Here is a 14,053-nt window from a genome sequence, read left to right on the forward strand (position 1 = left end):
TTCCCAATTACTCAGGCGGATTAATTGGACTGGATTAAACAGGCCTTGTAGGTTGAAACTAAAATTCCTTCTTGTGGAGAGATGGAAAAATTATCATAAAATATCAGCATTAACTAAATCAACGAGAAATGGGGCGGAAACAGATGGTGTCCAATATTTATAGTTTTTTATCCACAACAACATCAATTATTTGACTAGACGTAATCTTGAATATATAAACATTATTAAATCATGCTTTAAAATTTAACTGTTCAATCTTACATAAATCAAGTGTACAGCCATCAGTCTTCGGTTTTATAATGACGCCTATTGAAATCTATGAGTAATGTTACAGAAACAAATACTGTAGAGAGGAAGAACAAGAGAAGATGGATGCGTCTTTGAGACAAAATTAAAACTTAAACACTGACTTAATTTACATATACTAGGAAACTATTCTCCATAAACTGCTCGAAAATTGAAATAACAGTTACACAGGGAGCAGCTCAAAACGTAGTCAAATCGTCGCCAAGGTAGGCGATTTTAGTCAAGAAATCGCCAAATCTGGCAACAAAGAGAAACCATCAAAAGCTTGGAGAAATAACGCCAATTTGCTGAGATAGTCATTTACTTCAGTGTTTAACAGATTTGTCCCTATAATCTTAATTTTTCAGCAGAGCTTCAACTCCTTAAAGATTTTCATGTTAGGTTGGAGTTTGCTTAGAATATCGTGTTAGGCCTCAAATAAGAAAAAATGCTTACCAGCAAGTTTCAAAATTCAATAGATGCAGGATCGTTGCCTATCGAAAGCGTAGATTATCATTCTCTGATATCGTCAGTCTCACTGGTCGACATCCAACCACTGTCTCACGAATATAGAATCAATTGACTGCTGAGGGTCATACTGAACAGCATGCAGGATCTCATGCCCTCCCATGATTAACACCAGAGAGGACAGACATATTGTGAGGTTAGCCCTGCAAATATACGACCATATAATGGACCATTAGTCAGGAAATGGGCATGTTTGCAACACACCCAGTATCAGCTCGTAAGGTGCGTTGACAATTGCAGCAGTGTGGACTATCAGTAGGGTGACCATTACTTCGGCTTCCCTTGACAATGCAGCATAGAGAGAAACGGCGAGTCTGGTGCGGCGAACACCTAAGCTGGGTACAGGAGTAGCACAATGTTGCCTTTTCAAACGACTCCCGGTTCTACATGCAGTATTCAGATGGCTGTATACGTGTCTGCAGTGCCTGAGGAAACCACATGTTGCCTGCTTGCACTGCTGCAATTTGAGCATATTGGCATAGGAGCCCTGCACCTGGTGTGATGGTTTGGGCAGCCATTGGGTGCACGACAAGCACATCTCCAGTTTGGATCGACGGTAATATGAATGCAGATGGATACATTTCTGACATATTACATCCAGTGGTTGTGCCCTATCTTCGAGGACCCCAAACGCCATTTTCCAACAAGATAAACAAAATCACATGTTGCACGTTGTGTTCTGACCTTCCTTGATAAATAAGGTATTCGACTGCTGCTCCGGCCTGCACGGTCTCCAGATCTGTTACCCACTAAAAACATCTCGTCATTGGGTTGTTGAGAGATTGGCCTGCCAATCCTCTTTAGGAAATATGGTTGATGAAGTGTAGCACAGAAACTTAAAGCAGCACGGAATGAGTTGCCCATTTCTGTCATCCAAGCCTAGGCTGACTCCATGCCTAACCGGGCAACAGCCATTTTAGCTGCCAGGGATGGCAGCTGCTTCTGCTAAATTCGCCCCCCTGTAAACCTCCTAAAGGGGAGCCTTAAACAAAACAGCAGTCGACTGTATGGGTCTTCCAAGGCGAGCCAAATTTAACAAAAGTTGTTTACAGAAGAAGCAAAGCAAAATTTGCCTGTTTCTTTGGCATTATCGGTCATGTGGCAACATTAGCTAGAAAATTCTGAATGGTGCACTACCATTTGTTTACCAGGACTCCTAGGAGATATACGAAAAAAGTGGAAGAGTAGGTAAATCATTTTTTATTATGACAATGCAAGCTTTCACACATCAGCTCAAACAAAGGAATTTTTGACAAGTCTAAAACATTGAATTGATGGGTCATCCGCCATACAGCCCTGATTTGGAAGCCAATGCTTTTTTTTTTTTTTTTTTTTTTTTTTTTTTTCCCAAAAATAAATTACATGGTCTCAGCAACCTGTGACACCCGAAGAAGCAGTTGATGAATTAAAAATGCATGTTTAGTAGTTACCTCAACTGGAGTGGGAAAAAAGCTTCGAAAATTGGTTCAAACGCACACAAAAATGCATTGATCTTTATGGAGAATATTTTGAAAAGCAATAAAACCAATTTCGATCATAAACATTTGTTTTTTTATTATTATTATTAGGCCAGAAATATAAGCCTCGGTATACATGATTATTACATGATTAAATTTGCAGATTTTCTGGGGTTAACAATAACACAGAATTACCACCTCTGGCAACAATGTATTTGTAGTCTAGCAAGGCACTGAACTGAATTTGGATGGCAGATACCGGTACTTGATTCCATGTGGTTTCAATTCTACACCAAAATAAGTCAACTGCAGTGGCTGCTCTCAGTATATCATGACCAGATGTTTTCAATGGGTTAGAGATCTGAAGTACATGTTGGCCAGGACAACAGTAGAACATCCTCTGTATCAAGAAAGGTCAGGCCACAAGCAGACAACATGTAGTCATGCATCATCTTCCTGAAAGATGACGTCACACTGGTCTCAAAGATATGGCGTAGCCTCGACATCAGTCTTATTAAGTCAGAAATGTGAGTCTTTTTAAGTCAGAAATGTGAGTATTTTTAAGTCAGAAATGTAACGCCAGCTATCCATATTACTGGCTATAAGAGATGACAGGGATGTATACTCACGGCACCCCATATGAATTCAAGGTGGCAATGTTTGTTCTCGGTGCCTGCACACATGATACATCCATTATGTTGCTATATGCAGAACCTTAATTTGTCTCGTCTAAAAAGAGAATACGGTGCCAGTCCTGTCTTCAATGTCACTGCTCATTGCACAACTGCAACTGCACCAATCTCTGTAAGTGTGTCAAGAAAAACCGCAACAATAGTTGCCTTTCTAGCAGTCCCCAGTTCTGCAAACTCGTCACACTAACCGTGAAGACACTTGTTGTTCTGCACGGTCAATTTCCTGATTCATAGTACATGATGCGGATAACAATCTAGCACGGCCAAGATGAGAATATGTCTGTCCTCTCCTATATTAGAGGGTCCTGTGCCACTAAATCCTGCATGGCATTCAGTATGGCTCTCCTGGACCCAAGGATTCTATACTCATTCGAGAGTCACAAGATCCCAACCAACACAAGCAGTAATGTTGCAAAACAATAATCCACAATCGTAAATAATCCAGCCACGATCGAATTTCAACACATGCTAGTAAAAAACAAGGTAGAACACTATTTTCTATACAAACAACCAATGCTCAAATGCAGTTCACAAATGATAAACCAGAATGGTAGAATGCTTATGCTTGTTTGGCCAACAAATTTAAGCCTTTATAAGCTAGATGAAGTTGGCCTCCTTTGAAATCAAGGAGTTGTACTTCTCCTAGAAGGAAAAACTGAGCTAATTCAGCTTATGCCTCATAGGCACATCACGTGAAGTTCCCTAGGAGAGAAATAGGAGGCAAGTGGGAAGTAGGAGATTGCTGTCTCATGGCCAGGGCATCTATCAAAGTAGTTGAAGATCCCAGTATGCTGCATCTATTATGCAAATATTATATTTGTTTCATTTCACCTTGATGGTATAGTAATTTTAATGCCCACCTGTAAATTAGCTGTGATGCTTCACTACTGGAAGATGGGTGGGCATAAAGTGGTAAACAGCAAGTATAAAGCAATAAATAAATGTTCAAAGCAATAAATAAATTTTCAAAAAGTTATTATTTTAAAATTATAAATATTCTATATGGGGGAAGAAGAAATATCAACAACAACAACAACAACAATAATAATAATAATAATAATAATAATAATATAAACTTACTTCTCGGAAGATGTTGTCGGCAGTATCGGGAGAGTTCGAAGCCCCTGCAATTAAATTTTATTACAAATTAAATATTTCATTTTTATTAACAGGATAATTTTACAAAACATCTTAAATGAACACACATTGGAATTTTGACGTATTTTATAATATTCTAATTTTACAGTTTTAGAATTTAGAATTGGGAAGAAAACATTACATTTTTTAAGAGGATTTGGAAGGCACGACTAGGATGGCTGGGAGGATAAGAAGGATAGCTGGGCCCCATGCTCCATTAGACCCTGTGAAAATCAAGCCTTGGTGACATCTCTAAATATGAACAGCATTACTCAAAAACATTCTAAGATGAACATTTCCCATAAAAATGTAAAATCACGTAGAATTGTTGGTAGTTAGCTGTCTTAAACACAGTTCACTAGTGTATTTTATAATATAAATAATGATGTAGGTAAAAAATATATATATGAATGCATGTAGAAGAGTTAATTGTGAAATCTCGGTTCAGGAGATAAATGTTTTACATGCATATCAAAGCATGTGCAGGCACAGTGCCATTTTCAGTGAGGGTCACTCCATAGATATTTAAATTAATAGTTTAAATATCTTACATATTTTTTAATTATTTTAAACTAGTATTTAAAAAAACTAGGAACTAAATTATATATATTTCACAAAATCTGCTGTATTCGAAGCTAAAATCGCTAATTATTATACAGATTTAATAATATATTTGCAAAAAACAAAATCATACATTATTACATCCCATCACGAATATAATTACATTGAGAAAAAATTAATTACCCTTTGACTACATTTTCCAGACACGTATACAGTATAATAATAATTATATACTAGTAAAATTATTTTAAATAATACAGATATAAAAATATACTTCTAAACAAATATTTAATGCACTGTCATACAAGGCGCTACCATTAATTTCCATTAATTTCCAGAACTGATCTATAATAACTCCATAAGGAATACAAATCCATTTAATACGTTTTGAAAATTCCCACCAGACTTAATTCACTCCTGTGCTCAAGTGTACAAGTTTCAGAAACAGCTTTTTTAAAGTTCTCTTTAGGAATGGCTTCGACATCCACAAATCCTGTTCCCTTCAGCAAATTTTTAAAAACAAGAAAAGTTTCGCAGTGTTAAATCCAAACAGTATGGAAAATGCTGCATCTCCAAGACCGCATGCTGGCCAAAAACTGCTTCACAGGTAATGCAATGTGGGGCCGGACATTGTCAGCAAAAGCAGCCAACCCCCATTCTGTTGAAAGCTAGGCCTTAGTCTCCAAACTCTTTGTCAAAGTCTGGCAAGAACTTCTGGATAAAACTCTCCAGTGATTTAGTTCTTTACTATTTTATTTAAGAAAGGGATTTAGCATTACCTTGATTTTGGACTTTTTGAATCGAAATGTTTTGGGACTTGGTGAGCTTAGAGACCGCCATTTGGAGCTCTGTTGTTTGCTTCCAGTGTCATAATGGTAGCACCAATACTTCTCTCCTATTACTATCGAATCGAGAAATACAGGGTGTTGTCAAGGAGTTCATCGCATGTGGGCCACCCAACCGGTATAGTGGTTAGCATCGCTGACTGCCATGCTGAAGGGCCCGGGTTCGAATTCCGGAGAAGGATGGATGTTTGTAAATGTTCAGTGGAACCTCGAGATTTTTAATTTGTTGCAGCACTGAACTCGTATAGAGAATTTTCCGTATCCAGAAACAAACTTACCCATTGAAAACAATGAAAATCTGTTCCGCGTCCCCAAAAATACCGACAAAAAAATCAATTTTCCTAATGAACACTGGTAAATAATACAACCGTAGTTTACCATTACAAAGTGTCCTGACTGGCAATAGGGATGTGGGGAAGGGGAGTCCTCCCTCTGATTCAGGAAGGCTCTCTGAAAGCACCCACTGGAAGCAGGTTCTGGGTCAAAATCACTTAATATTCTTTTAGTTGCAGGTTGCTTTACCAAAAACTTGTCAAAATTTGCTTCTGTCTCCTTTGTAAGTTACTTCTAAAATGCGACACTACATTGTCACTACACAAATTCATGATGCGCCCCCACACACTGCTTTATTAGGATGATTTCCTTCAAAGAAAGTTTTCGCTTCTTTCCACTTTGCCTTTTAATCTTACTGGAAGAGAAGGCTTCATTTCCTGTTTCCACCTCTCCTAACGAAAGCTCTTCTACCACCTACTCTGCTGCTCCTTGTGAAGTTCCTTAAGTTCACCCGTTCTAAGTTCTTTAGTGTGTTTCTCCATTAACTCATCCAGATCAGCACCATCCAAATCCACACTTCTCCCCAGAGATACAATTTCTTTGACTAGCTGTACTGTGTTGCCCACAGGTTGAGGATCGAAACCTAAGTCAGGAATACTCTGAAGGACCAAAAACTTCACTAACCCACTCAATGAAAAATTGCCGTATTACACAGGCCAGGTGTTGGCCCGACACATCACATTCAGTTGGTTTTTCTGCATCCTCCCATTACTCATGGATTTTCTTCAGGTAGACGAGCAACGGCTTGATTTTACAATCTCCAATTGCATTGCCGCAAAACAAGAGGGTAGGTCTATATTTTTTCTTCTGCATGATGTAGATCCTCTTAGGCATTTTCTTCCAAAAACTACTTTTTTCATCACAATTAAACCCTTGCTGGGGCTGAAAACCCTCACTAGTAATAAACTGTAGGAATTCTGGCCAAAATTTATCAGCAGCAGCTATACCAGAGCTCACAACCTCCGCATGTAGAACATACACTGTTAACACTGGTTTGCTTTTAAAATTTTTCGAACCATACACGGCTTGCCTTAAATGCCATCTCATTTTCAGTCAATGTACCTGGGTGTCAGTCAATGTACCTTCAGTCAATGTACCTGGGTCAATGTACCTTCAGTCAATGGTTTTTCAGAGAAAGTACAGATTCTTAGCCTTAGCAGAAATAATAGCTTATGACGCCAAATTGCCTTTTAACTCCTTCTTATCTACACCAACAACAGCTTCTCAACGTCTTCTAAGAGTTTTGGGTGCTGCTTAGAAGTAACAGTAACACCTTTGGTCGCATCAAGTTTCTTAATTTTTCTTTTTTTCTTTTTCAGAATAGTGCAAATCATCAATGTCGACTGGCCATTAGGTATTCGATAATTCCCTCACTCAAACACCACACTTAAGTTTATCTATGATTTCTTTATAAATTTCATTAGCCATGGCTTCCTTCTTTTAATTTGCAGCACTTTTCCTTCTTTTAATTTGCAGCACTTTTTCCTTCTTTTAATTTGCAGCACTACCAGAGGCAATAATCTTCTTGGGAGGCATCGTGAAATAATTATTTTCACGTTAAATGTAAAAAAACTACACAAGCGTAACTCACAAGCGCACAAACACGTAGATCAAAGAACACTTGAGTGATCTGACGAGGAGATTTCTGAAGTCGAGCCGGATCAGGAAACGCGCCCCACATGCCAATAGCCTGACTCGTTGCTCGTTACTTGAGTCAGTGCTCATATTTAAAGATGAATGCTTCGCTCATACTTTCCTCATATATAGAGGTGTTCGTATCTCGAGGTACCACTGTATAATTTCAGTGCGACACTCTAAATATGCGGCAAGCCGAAAGTCCTCTTATGTGGTTGGATGGAAGGGGAGAGCAGTGGGAGACCCTCGGACCTTTCCCTCCCGGGTGCTCTCCATCAAAATTGGGGGAGGAACTGAGTTAAATCGCACTGTCACTTGTCACTATGCAGCTCAAGGCTGTTGCTAACAGCAGTCAAATCTTGCACTTCTTACCACGAGAAATTTTTTGGGCTTGGGCTGATGTTACTGTCAGACAAATGAGCATAGGTAACAACATTGCATGAAGCCCACTCTGAATTGCTTTTGTTCCTCCGATAAACAGTGAGGAATGAATCTGGAACAAACTTTGCGTTTCCCTAGGTCCTGTGTCAAAATTTGCCGAACAACCTCCTTGGAAATATTCAACTCATTGTCGATTATTCCAATAGCAAATCGACTATCCTAGGTCACGAACTCTTTCAATAACTACTGGCTTGTACACGGAATGCAGCCATCCAATATGCACGTCATTTCGGCACTACTCTTTCAATAGCTACTGGCTTGTACAAGGAATGCAGCCATCCAATACGCACGTCATTTTGGCACTTTCGCGGACCGTCCTGATAACGGCTAAATCATTCAAAAGTATGTGGATGGGATAATGCTTACTCCTTATACACTTTCTCTCTATTTCACAGGCTTCGGTAGCAGTTTTGGCCAATATAAAGCAAAATTTAATGTTAATTCTCTGCTCCATATCAACTTAGACGAAAATTTTTAACACATACGTTTCAATATGTGTTTACAGGACAGCAATGGCTTCATTGTATACGTGCGAATATACAACCTTCCAAATACAAGCATTACCGCATTCTGGTGATGTACGGTTCTCGTATGTATCAGTCCTGGAAATTAATAGTGGCACCTTGTAGTAGTATATACACAATGACCCTATTAGTTCTTCCTTTAAAGGCAGAAAATAGTTCACACACACACCCAAAAACGTGTGATCAGGAAAGACTTAGCCACAGTTAGTTCAGGCAAATAGTGTTAAATTAAATTACACGCACTTCATTTAAACTTCTTTCCTGGAATTATTCTGCCTTGGTTAACCAATCCCACAAGAGCAAGTTGAAAATGACAAAAATTGCAAATTTTCAAATTAAATATCCTGATCAATTTGTAGCCTACATATCTGAGTCAAACTTCTTATATACTTTTGTTTTTCCATAACCACCACTATAAAACTTTCCCAAATATACATATAGGAATCGCAGGAAAGCATTAAAAGTTATATATCATTATTTCTTGAAAATTATTTTGAAATTTGGCACTGCCAAAACAAGAATATTTTCATCATTTATACAATTTTGTAATTGGAAGGACTATGAGCAACGGCTGTGAAAATAAAAGCCGGGTAAAGAGTGATATACAGTCAAAAGTCGTTAATTCGGACACCCTTAATCCGGAATGATCTATAATCCGGACCTCAAAGTTACAAACTTTCTGCGCATGCGCCGCGTTGACGCATGTGCATAGACGTTTACGCATCCTTTACGGCTGCGAATATGCGTGTGCACATGCACATTGTACGTTTACGCAACGGATGGTATAAGCTAAGCTAAAATTATCTAATTCAGTTAATGTTGCAGATTGCGTTGTTCCATAATCTTCGAATTGGATCCGGCTTATTATTTTTTACAGAATGTTAGAGCAATTTTATAAAAGTAAGCTTGAACTTTCGATTATGTCAAATAGAATTTCCGATATATATTTACTAATATGTAAAGGATCTACAAAGCGAAAGTATGTTTCGAAGTCCATTAAACAAAAAGTGGAATTACTGCAAAAAAAAAATGGATAAAGGCATATCCTTTGTTTCTCTAACCATTCCGAAATCTGTTTATTAATTTCACGCTGCTCTGCGGCGGGGGGGGGGAGAGAAACGCCGCGGCGCGCTATGAATTGGAAGTTGATCTGTCAGCACTATCCTTATCTTCAGGGCAGATGTTTTTATTTTATTTGGCTTATAATTCCTTACTAAATGTAGTATTTCATCTCGATGTACTCCGTCTTTGATATGATTTAAATCAAATTCCTCGTCATTATAATTCACTTCCGATAATGAAGAAAGTGACACAGAGGTTATTGAAAACGAAAAAATTTCGATTGACAAATTAGTCGGTATTCTCGACACAGCAATTATAGGACTTGAACAGCGGAACTTTGTAACTGAACAAGAAATTATGTCTGTTTATAGAATTAAAGAGAAAGTATTATCACATAAAACGAAGCAACTTAAACAACTTACATTGAAAGAAATGTTTAATAAAGTAAACAAATAAATATTAAGCTTTTTTTTTTTTTTTTTTTTTTTTTTTTTTTTTGTAAATTTTGATGCCCTTTAGATCATAATTGTTCTTTATTTCATAAATTACGGTTTCATATTTTTAATTTTATAATTTCTGCATGCCATCTTACCAATAATCCGTAAAAATCGATAATCCGAAATCGCCTAAGTCCCGAAGAGTCTGGATTAATGACTTTTGACTGTAAAAGGTGTTTCAGCAAATCGGTTACGAACTTTCAGAAGAGACAGAGTACAACTAGATGATGGAAAAACAAACAGCAATGCATGGTTGGAAAAGCGTTTCCTGGCATGGCAGTGAAGACAAAAAACACAAGAAACGAAGGACACAAAGAAAGTGAGAATATATGTTTATTATGCTTAGTGAAGCGGAAACCCAGAAATAAGAAAAAAAGACTTAACGATCATTATGTTCAAAATGTATTCTCAATATATAGGATCGGCACGGATGGTTCAGTGCACTAACTAGCAAGATTGCCAGACCTCACCTGCATTGACTACTTTCTCTCAATATACGTCTAGGCACTGGTGTACAACCCCCCATTAGCAATGCTGAGGAACTTGTTGCACGCATCGTGACAGTTGCTGGGGAAGTCCGGGACTCATCTGGTATTTTCCAGAACATCAAATCTTCAATGTGCTGGAGATGCGAGGCTTGCAATCAAGGCCTGGGGTCGTAATTTCGAACACCTTTGATGACAACCGTTTGTCTATATAGTTCTTATTTCTTGATTTTTGCTGTACTAAGCATAATAAACATGTTTCCCCATACTGTTTATGTTCTTTTCTTGTGTTTTGTGTTGCCACTACCGCCCTGGGATAGCTTTTTCAGCCATGCATATCCATCATCTAGGTGTACTTTTCCACCATTCAGGTGTACTTCCTCTCTCTCCTTTAAAGTCAGCAACCAATTTGCTGGAACACACTGTATATATGCCGATTACTGTAAAAAAGGAAGGTGCACAATTTGACGTTAGCAGTCTCATAAAAATTTCGAATTTCTAAAGCTAATCGTTTTTGAGTTACGCGTGATATATAATATACATATATATACATACATATATACGGACATATGTACAGAGGTTTAATAGGTTTAATACATATATATGGACATATGTACAGAGGACACAAAAGTGTCCCTTTTGAATTCATTTTAAATACATCTTGCAATCCCGTTTTGGAAAAAAACAGTCCTTTATTCTGTACGTAGGTACAGACGTACTGCAGTACTACAGTCCTCTTAAAGTCGTTCAAAGATGATAATGGTCGAATTGGCTTCTCACGAAATTTGGAATCGGGAACAGAATATTTAATGCTTGGTAATGCTATTTTTATTTCATATTATAACGCCATAAAATGTAAATAATTAGCTTGAAAGTAACTCACAAATATTTTAATAATTATAAATGTTTACTTTGCATATTTATTGTATTATTGTTTTTGGCAACAGCTTTTATCTTGGGAATCCAATTTGTTTTTAAAAATAGAAGATAAGTTTTTGACTACTGAGTTGGTGAATAAAAATTATAATTGGTGTTGATAATCTTTTATTTTCTGTAGTTCAGACAAATGTCCTTGGAACAGTAAAATTTTGTCTGCATCTTACTACGCTGTATCAACTGAAGATTCATAACAGGTGTACTTATAATATTTTGTAAAATTTACGAAATTTCTTATTAAGAAACTCTAAGATTTGAAAGCGAGTAGTGGCAACACTTTTCGAAATAAAGCAGATTTCATATCCAGCGTGCGAGACCATTGCCACTCGGAAAAATGAGGGAGAAAATTACCTTTTTTTCGATTTTTTAATTAATATCTTGACTGATTAAAGGGTGGCTTGGCAAATGCGGTCAAGAGCAGGAGACTGACGTTAATTACGGAAGGGGAAAGTAAAAGGCTGTGTCAAGGATCATAAGAGGAGATATATTTTTTTAAAAAAAGTGTTTTTAGGTCTCATTCAGTATCAGTATATCCATTAACGTAATTAATGAAAGCCATTTGAAACCAAAATAGGATTTGCATTAGTAAATTATAGTTAAGAATAATGGCTCCCATTGTTCTGATTATTACTGGAATAATTTAAAGATTAAATCCGATAATATCTTAAGATGTTTTTGCAGTTGGAAAAACAAGAATATAACTCATTTTGATTCACCTTTCTTTACTTTATGAATGACGAAAATCTGTTTGCCATACACGTGATCAAATAGAGAATAAGTGTTTAATCCGTAAAATTATAAGTATTGATTAACATTTCCTATAACTACTTCTAATTGAGGCCTCTAAGAGCAACCCCCTTAATTTTGACTCACAGCTTTTAATTTTAGACTAAAATATGAGCATAGAATCTACCTTTAAAAAATGGGATTTTTTTTTTAAACACTGTGGCATGAGAGTGCCTAGTAATAATAGTTTTTAGCGTCGCTAAGAATCATTTTCTGGATTCTCATATTGATTTTTTCCAAAAAATATTAAAAGCTGCAATTGACGAGTATGAGCAATGCATAATACACACATATATAACGTAAGCATACCATAAAGAAAAATGAACCCCTAACAAAAGCTGATCGACTGCTATTGAACTCTAAATAGGGGTTTATCAGAGGGAAAATGGCAATTAAAATTCCATTTAATTAGTTTTAATTATTTATTTACTGTATCGATTTATTACTTATTGTAATGAATTGGAATATTTGAATATGAATTAACTGAATATTTAAGAAAAATATTATGACTGCGAGAACAGGAAAAAAAAACATTTTTTGAATATTTACTTTCTTATAGAATGCAGATGAATTCATTTTTACTCAACGAAAATCAAAATTTAGTAGCTAATTAATCTGTCCTGTATCGAGCACTTTAGTTCAGTGATCCGTATTAAGGTGCGCTTTTTTTTTTTTTTTTTTAATTTAAATGCTTCAAGAATAATTAGAAAAGGGCATAATTCTCTTCTTACCCTTAAGTTCTTCAATAAAAAAACTGCATTTTCAGCTATAACCAAGTGAAATAATTTTCTAAATATAATTCAAAGCATGAAAAATAAGGTACATAAACAGCTTGGAAATGGAAACAGTATTGAGATACTCTTTAAGAAATATGGCGAAGCTTAACAAAAAGTCTACGAAGTGAAGTAATTCCGTAGAATATTTTCTAACTCTTTATGATTAAATTGCACTGAATTACACCTTATAAACGACATGTAAATACTATTTAATGTGTATGTGTGGATGTGTGTGTGGCTCACTAGCGGCTGAGCTGTAAAGTCGTTGAACTGAGGCAGGTCGATCCGGGGTTCGAATCTGGATCGACGGGGATGGCTGTATTGGCGTTTTCGAGGTTTTCCCCACGTGTAACGTGCATAAGAGTCAGTTTTTCTTAGAAAGTTCTCCACGAGGCAGCCTTACCCTTAGGCAAATAACCGTCGAATTCTTTGCTATAATCAAACAAACCAGACCAAACAAAAGGTATATAAATAAGTAGCTTAAAAAACTGCTATATTTTATGTATACTTATCAAGTAGTATTTCAATATATATAATGATTGAAAGAAAAGTCGGATCCTAACTGATTGTATATAATCCCTATGAAGGCCTTAACAATTCTTTCTCACTTAAAAATCGTAACCCAAAAAGAGAAATTACTTTAGATACGTATACAATACTGAATCTAATACAAAAAATACAAAATATAAATTATATATGTACGAAACCTAACTAACTGTTTATATTGATATTACGTAAATATACGTATGGTAATGAACATTGTATAATAAAGATATTTTATACCTTGTTCTATATTTGGTTCCATTTATATATACCTATACATAGATATATATAATTTAAGGATTCCATTTTAAGGATTATAGTAGTAGTTAATACTACTACTTATAAAACCCAAAAGTGCATCAATAATGTATTTTTCAGTATTATTTAACTTCATTCTTAAGAATTTTCTGCAGTCTAGTTTGCGTTATTTTATTCATAAGTCTCGAATAAAAACAATTATTGTTTATATATCATTAGAAAATTAACCAAAAAGCAGCGACCACAATGTAATTGAGAAACAGTCCTTAGCC

The 14,053-nt window shown here is 36.2% G+C and overlaps 1 protein-coding gene across 6 annotated transcripts in view; it reads right to left on the reverse strand.

Annotated features, from left to right (window-relative positions):
• LOC118187360 (protein bicaudal C homolog 1-B-like) overlaps positions 1-14,053 on the reverse strand; it is a 254,265-nt gene that overhangs the window by 157,619 nt on the left and 82,593 nt on the right. For 5 of the 6 annotated variants that reach the window (XM_085825071.1, XM_035357562.2, XM_035357558.2 and 2 more), the window contains exon 2: positions 4,043-4,086. In XM_085825071.1, coding sequence (XP_085681197.1) covers positions 4,043-4,086 — 44 coding nt within the window. Of the gene's footprint in view, positions 1-4,042; positions 4,087-4,241; positions 4,324-14,053 lie in introns of all 6 variants that reach the window. The other variant, XM_035357560.2, reaches the window with a different exon arrangement.

The sequence above is a fragment of the Stegodyphus dumicola genome, chromosome 1 (genome assembly GCF_044657685.1).
Source record: "Stegodyphus dumicola isolate Sdum_Otavi_A_Nest chromosome 1, ASM4465768v1".
Lineage (NCBI taxonomy): Eukaryota > Metazoa > Arthropoda > Arachnida > Araneae > Eresidae > Stegodyphus > Stegodyphus dumicola.